We start from the raw sequence: 6909 nt of genomic DNA on the forward strand, positions 1-6909 counted from the left end.
TCTCCATTATTTTCAGAAATTCCCGGGAAATGATGTGCATAGAACACCTAGTTTGCACAGTGTGTTCATCTGCACTAGAACGAGAGCAAAGGACACCTTCCTTTCCTGCCCCTGGTGGAAATTTTTCTATAGTTTATCCACAATCCAAAATAATTTGTAGCAGCAGTTTGCCATTATAGACTAGATGTTTGTGTCCCTGGCAAAATTCATATGTTGAAGCCCTAACCACTTTCTCCTTCCCACCGTGTCCATGTAATTGTATTTGAAGGTGGAAGTTTAGGGAGATAATTAGGCTTAGATGAGGTCATGGGGATGGGGCACCTATGATGCAATCAGGTATCTTAGAAGAAGAGCAAGAGAGACCAGAATTCTCTGTCTCCGTCATGTGAGGACAGAGAGAAGGTAGCCAGAAAGAGAGCTCTCACCAGGAACAGAATCCACTGGCACATTGATTGTGGACTTCCCAACTTCTGTAGCTGTGAAAAATAAATGTCTGTTGTTTAAGCCACCCTATCTATGGTCTTGTTACAGCAGCCTTGGCAGATTGATACAGGGTTTTTTCCTATCAACTGTTGGAAGGTTTGGCCTCTACTCACCACTTCAGGACCTCAACTACCCCACCACACAACGGCAATGAAAATTACATTCCACTGAGGACTCATAGTTTCCTAAAGTCCCAAACTGCCTTACTCAGGAAATTTACACTTAACTGCCATCACCCAGTGGCAAAGAATCCTCCTGAAATGCTGGAGGCACAGGAGACGTGGGTTCAATCCCTGGGTCGGGAAGATCGCCAGGAGAAGGGCACTGCAACCCACTCCGGTATTCTTTCTGGGAAAATTCCATGTACCAGAGGGGCATGATGGGCTATCATCCATGGGGTCACACATGACTTAAGTGATTGAGCAGCCAGGCAGGCAGGGCCATCATAAGGAATACCCTCCACTTCAACCATTCTTTTTACTTTACATATAAGTCATAGAGAGTATTTCAGTATCTTACTCATATGAGTGTAACTCATAAGCTCTAAAATTCTGTGAGTAGACGCTGGGTTTTCTTTATATTAGCATCCCCAGTACTAGTGTTGAGCCTTCCCAAGAGCAGATTCTCAATGTTTGATGAATAAAAGAGCCAATAAACACAAGGTTTACTTTACCAGCGTTTTACTTCTCTTACTTTCTTGAAGAAGCTAAGGAACTCAGAGCACAGATCAATTACTTTAACAAAGCTAAAGACTAAAAGGAACAAGAAAAACTAACATTGACCATGTTTTACTTTTTTTCTATTCCATTATCCTAACTATTTTACTATGGGATTCTTTCACATTTCCAAGAATATAATCCCTATTGTGATGTTATATTTTCCTGCCTGGGGGTAAGAACTTCACATACTTCCTTATGGGTGGGATGATAATATTGAGCATGTCCCTGGGAGGTGTACTGACTTTGACAGTAGGGTCAGGCCTGGCTGCATGCATGCCTTGGGCTTTCTCTTCTTCATCTCGCAAAGCTTCTTCATAATAAGCGGGGAAGTCACTGGGAACAGCATCATTGACCTTTGCCAAAAATTCCAGGACTTTCATCTTGCTGGTTTCAAGATGTGCTTTTGGGCCCCACAGAAACTCATAACGTGGAGGATCACTGTTGGCCACCTGGCGGTACTCCAGGTACTTCAGCCTCACTAAATCTTTGGTGATGAGCTTTCTGGGCTCTCCAAAGATAAAGTGCTTTCTTCCAGCATATACTCGCATCGTACCCAGGTATTTCCAGATGTCTTCCTCAGTGGCACAGTTGCCCTTCAGGAAGATCATACCCAGGAGATTCATCAGGAGACCAGTCTTGGGTAAACCCCTTCCACCAGGCACCCTCCCATTGTTGGGGACCTTCAATTTGCTGACCAGATTATAGCAGGGAACGACTGAATCAACTTCCTTCAGATCTACCGCAAAGACTAGCTCAATGCGTTCAGAGGCTCTCTTGAGAATCTCAGCAAATCGGTCATGGTGGCTTTGGTGGATAATCTTCAGGATGTCTTCCTTCATCATGAGCTGCTTCATTTTATACTTGTACAGAAGGAACTGCTCCAACAAGCTAGGTTTCCTGGTTAAACAGTCAGTTCCTGGGGTCTCAGTGAAGGGTGGGACCTCATAGGGAAGTGCCCTATACTTAGATTGGCCATTGAATGCTTCACAAGATCTAGTGTAAGAAAAGAGAGCAGTAGTGGCGATGGTCGGTACTCTTTGACGCTCCCGGGAAGTGCTACATGACTCAGCACCAGGCAGACTCTGGGTAGTATCTTCACACTGAAGAGAGGAGGTAGTGGACTCCTCTTCTGCTGTTGCTATGGCCTGAGCACCACCACAACTCTGGGTCTTGCCTTGGGCTTGGGGACATTTATCACCACCACGGGCCTTACTCTTCTTCCTTCGAGGCATGGTCAGGGACAGCAGGAAGGAGTATAGACAGGAGCTCAGAAGACGTGGGCACCTGGAGGAAGGAGAATAAGATGCTGTAAGCACCTCAGCAGGGAGATTCCACCTTGGCTTTAACCAAGGCCACATCTGCAGGGTCCTTGGGGGCACTGGTCGAGGACCTCTCAAGGCTTCTGTGTTGATCAGCCTGTCCCCTGAGAAAACTGTGGAGGATATTAGAGCCTTAGAATCCAGCCTGCCAACCCTGCTAGGGGTATACTAGGGTGACAGCAGGGGCTGGCAGTAGGGAGCCTCGCTTCTGGGTTTGAGGGTATTCTCAGTTTATAGTCAGGGTCATCATAGTCATATAGTCAATTGTTGGCAGGTCTAGAGCCTCCTCTTTTCTGATGCTTTGAAGCTGACACCTCAAACCAAAGTCAGCACTTCCTAGAGACCCCAGAGGGGGAAGTGAAGGGGTTCCTTAGCCCTTCTCTCTGTCAGAGGATACCCAACTGAGAGCTATGGGGAACCCACTCTTTCAGGGGCTGCTTGGGTCCTCAGTTCTCCTTAAGGATGCTCACCTGGTCTCCAGGTGGTATCTGGTATACCTCCCCTCTGCTGACTGGTGGCTGCAACGTCATACTAACCTCATACTCTTCTCTCTCAGATTTGATGTGGATTGTCAGCCTCAGCCTGACAGTCCTGCCCTGAGCCTGCAAGTTCTGAATGAAAACGGCGGGGCCTAGATTTTTTGTGATCTATTGTCACTCTGCTTATTTAACTTATCTGAAATTCCAGGCTGGATGAAACACAAGCTGGAATCAAGATTGCTGGGAGAAATATCAATAACCTCAGATACGTACATGACACCACCCTTATGGCAGAAAGCAAAGAAGAACTAAAGAGCCTCTTGGTGAAAGAGAAGAGAGAAAAAGTTGGCTTAAAACTCAACACTTAAAAAACTAAGGTCATGGCGTCCAGTCCCATCACTTCATGGCAAATAGATGGGGAAACAATGGAAACAGTGAGAGACTTTATGTTCTTGGGCTCCAAAATCATGGCAGATGGTGACTGCAGCCATGAAATTAAAAGACTCTTGCTCCTTGGAAGAAAAGCTATGACCAAACTAGATAGCATATTAAAAAGCAGAGACATTGCCTTGCTGACAAAGGTCCATCTAGTCAAAGCTATGGTTTTTCCAGTAGTCATGTATGGAAAAGGTCAGTTTTCATTCCAATCACAAGGAAAGTCAATGCCAAAGAATGTTCAAACTACCTCACAATGCACTCATCTCACATGCTAGTAAAGTAATGCTCAAAATTCTGCAAGCCAGGCTTCAGCAGTATGTTAACTGTGAACTTCCAGATGTTCAAGCTGGTTTTAGAAAAGGCAGAGGAACAAGAGATCAAATTGCCAACATCCACTGGATCATCAAAAAAGCAAGAGAGTTCCAGAAAAACACCTATTTTTGCTTTATTGACTATGCCAAAGCCTTTGACTGTGTGGATCACCACAAACTGTGGAAAATTCTGAAAGACATGAGACTACTAGACCACCTGACCTGCCTCTTGAGGAACCAATATGCAGGTCAGGAAGCAACAGTTAGAACTGGACATACAACAACAGACTGGTTCCAAATAGGAAAAGGAGTACGTCAAGGTTGTATATTGTCACCCTGCTTATTTAACTTATATGCAGAGTACATCATGAGACGCTCGGCTGGAAGAAGCACAAGCTGGAATCAAGATTGCTGGGAGAAATATCAATAACCTCAGATATGCAAATGACACCACCCTTATGGCAGAAAGTGAAGAGAAACTAAAAAGTCTCTTGATGAAAGTGAAAGAGGAGAGTGAAAGTTGGCTTAAAGCTCAACATTCAGAAAACTAAGATCATGGCATCTGGTCCCATCACTTCATGACAAATAGATGGGGAAACAGTGGCAGACTTTATTTTGGGGGGCTCCAAAATCACTGCAGATGGTGACTGTAGCCATGAAATTAAAAGACGCTTACTCCTTGGAAGGAAAGTTATGACCAACCTAGATAGCACATTCAAAAGCAGAGACATTACTTTGCCAACAAAGGTCCGTCTAGTCAAGGCTATGGTTTTTCCAGTGGTCATGTATGGATGTGAGAGTTGGACTGTGAAGAAAGCTGAGCACAGAAGAATTGATGCTTTTGAACTGTGGTGTTGGAGAAGACTCTTGAGAGCCCCTTGGACTGCAAGGAGATCCAACCAGTCCATTCTAAAGGAGATCAGTCCTGGGTGTTCATTGGAAGGACTGATGCTGAAGCTGAAACTCCAGTACTTTGGCCACCTCATGCGAAGAGTTGACGCATTGGAAAAGACCCTGATGCTGGGAAAGACTGGGGGCAGGAGGAGAAGGGGACGACAGAGGATGAGATGGCTGGATGGCATCACCGACTCGATTGACATGAGTCTGAGTGAACTCCGGCAGTTGGTGATGGACAGGGAGGCCTGGTGTGCTGTGATTCATGGGGTTGCAAAGAGTTGGACACAACTGAGCGACTGAACTGAACTGTATGGATGTGAGAGTTGGACTATAAGAAAGCTGAGCACCAAAGAATTGATGCTTTTGAAGTGTGGTGTTGGAGAAGACTCTTCAGAGTCCCTTAGACTGCAAGGAGATTAAACGAGTCAAACCTAAAGGAAATCGGTCCTGAATATTCATTGGAGGGACTGATGCTGAAGCTGAATACTTTGGGCACCTTATGGGAAGAACTGATTCACTGGAAAAGACCCTGATGCTGGGAAATATTGAAAAAGGGAGGAAAAGGGGACGACAGAGGGTGAGGTGGTTGGATGGCATCACCAACTCGATGGATATGAGTTTTAAATAAGTGCTGGGAGTTGGTGATGGACAGGGAAGCCTGGCACGCTGCAGTCCATGGGGTCACAAAGAGTCAGGCATGACTGAGTGACCAAACTGAATTGAACTGATTCAATTTTTGGTAGTCCTTTCAATCTTTCCTTTGACCCTTTGCATGATCTGGGATTTCTGTCTTCCTGCCAGCCTCTCCTGAGACAACAACCCAGTAACATTTGAGGGTTCCCCCACTTTCCCATGGTCTCTAAGGCTGAGAATAGCAGATGGATTCTTTTGTACCCCATACAACTCCTGGAAAGATCTGGAAATCCTCCTACTGTGGGGGAATAAACTACCCCTTATAAATAAAATCTTTCACTCGCCCCACGTGCTGCCTTCCTGCCTTGCTCCCCACCCCCGCCCATCCCTTCACCATTCCATCCTAGTGATACCATAAGAGAAAATGAGTGTCAGTCATCACATCACCAGTTGCACAGACACGCCAGGCTGCCAGCAGGGCAGGAATTCACTCTGTCCTCACATAGGGTCCTCATCCCAACCCCTGGCCACCCTAGAATGCTTTCATCTGCTACCTTGAGGCCCCTCCCCTAAAAAACCAACACCCTCACAATCTCAGAGACCCTCCTCAAAGAAGTCAGCCTGATCGCCCTGTTTGGGTCTTCCCAAGCTTGACGGAACCACAAGTCCTGTGCCACTTCACTGTTCTGGGGTGGAGGTCCCCTCAGACCTCACTCAGAGTTGCGTCCTCGAATTCCTTCAGGGCAAGGTGGTCGAGCTCCTAATCTATCATATAGAAAAGGAAGGCTCACCTCTACCTGACCGCCATGCTTGGGTCCTCTGAGAGCAACAACCAGGGCCTTGTTCAGACTTTCCACCTGAATTTCCTCTCTCAGACCCTTGTTAGGGTCTTCTTCCCCCTCTAAACTGGGGCCACCCATTTCAACCAAGGTCCTCACCTCCCGGATAGGCTCTGGGCAGGAATCTTCCTCCACCAGAGCGTCAGGGCTTTGTGGGCGTGAGGCATGGGGGAGGGGGGCGAGGCACGGGGGAGGCGGGGCGAGGCACGGGGGAGGGGGCGAGGCACGGGGGGGGGCGAGGCAAGGGGGGGCGAGGCAAGGGGGTGGGGGCGAGGCATGGGGGCGGGGGCAAGGCACGGGGCAGGGTGCGAGGCACAGAGCGGGGTGCGAGGCAAAGATGGGGGGTGCGGCAGCACGGGGTGGGGGAGGTTGGGGGTTTGGGGGGGTCTCCCATTCATCATTCAGGCTCCTCACCTTGACTCGGTTCCTGCTAGAGCCTGGAAATACTCACACGCCTGAGGCCACGTGCCACCGCTGGAGGCAAACTTGCTCGGCTTCCTTAGCCGCCTAGCAGGAAGTGAGTGCTAGCTACTACCTAGGAGGAAGTGAGCACCTCACCATAGATAGTGCCTCGATCTCTGGCGCCCCCTCTGGGAGTGGAGGACACCCACAGTTTCACATAGGCTTCTCAATTACACTCCTTTCAGGACCTTGGGCACTTCCTTCTGTCACTGTCCTTACAACGAGGTCCTTACCTACTTGAGACCTTCCTTGCAGGAAGCTGCCTGATGGCACAGGTCTAAGAGTAGGTACAGGGTTGTCCCTGCAGGACTCCCTAAACGAAAGGTTGG

General features: G+C 47.9%; 1 protein-coding gene across 2 annotated transcripts; it reads right to left on the bottom strand.

The window, feature by feature from the left end:
• Nucleotides 1-1156: 1156 nt before the first annotated feature.
• On the bottom strand, nucleotides 1157-6655 carry LOC129639251 (melanoma-associated antigen B5-like). Of its 2 annotated transcripts, none has more exons than XM_055564301.1 (2): nucleotides 6533-6655; nucleotides 1157-2486 (listed from the first exon to the last, which is right to left on the bottom strand). In XM_055564301.1, the coding sequence occupies exon 2, from the start codon at nucleotides 2432-2434 to the stop codon at nucleotides 1355-1357; it is 1080 nt and encodes a 359-aa protein (XP_055420276.1). In that variant the 5' UTR covers nucleotides 2435-2486; nucleotides 6533-6655; the 3' UTR covers nucleotides 1157-1354. The 2 variants fall into 2 exon arrangements, with proteins under 2 accessions (XP_055420276.1, XP_055420277.1); XM_055564302.1 differs by having other exon boundaries at nucleotides 6570-6654.
• Nucleotides 6656-6909: the final 254 nt, after the last annotated feature.

The sequence above is a fragment of the Bubalus kerabau genome, chromosome X (assembly GCF_029407905.1).
Source record: "Bubalus kerabau isolate K-KA32 ecotype Philippines breed swamp buffalo chromosome X, PCC_UOA_SB_1v2, whole genome shotgun sequence".
NCBI lineage: Eukaryota > Metazoa > Chordata > Mammalia > Artiodactyla > Bovidae > Bubalus > Bubalus kerabau.

Excerpts from the sequence above, each read along its gene's own strand:
- LOC129639251 (XM_055564301.1), bottom strand. The coding sequence starts at position 2,434 with ATGCCTCGAAGGAAGAAGAGTAAGGCCCGTGGTGGTGATAAATGTCCC.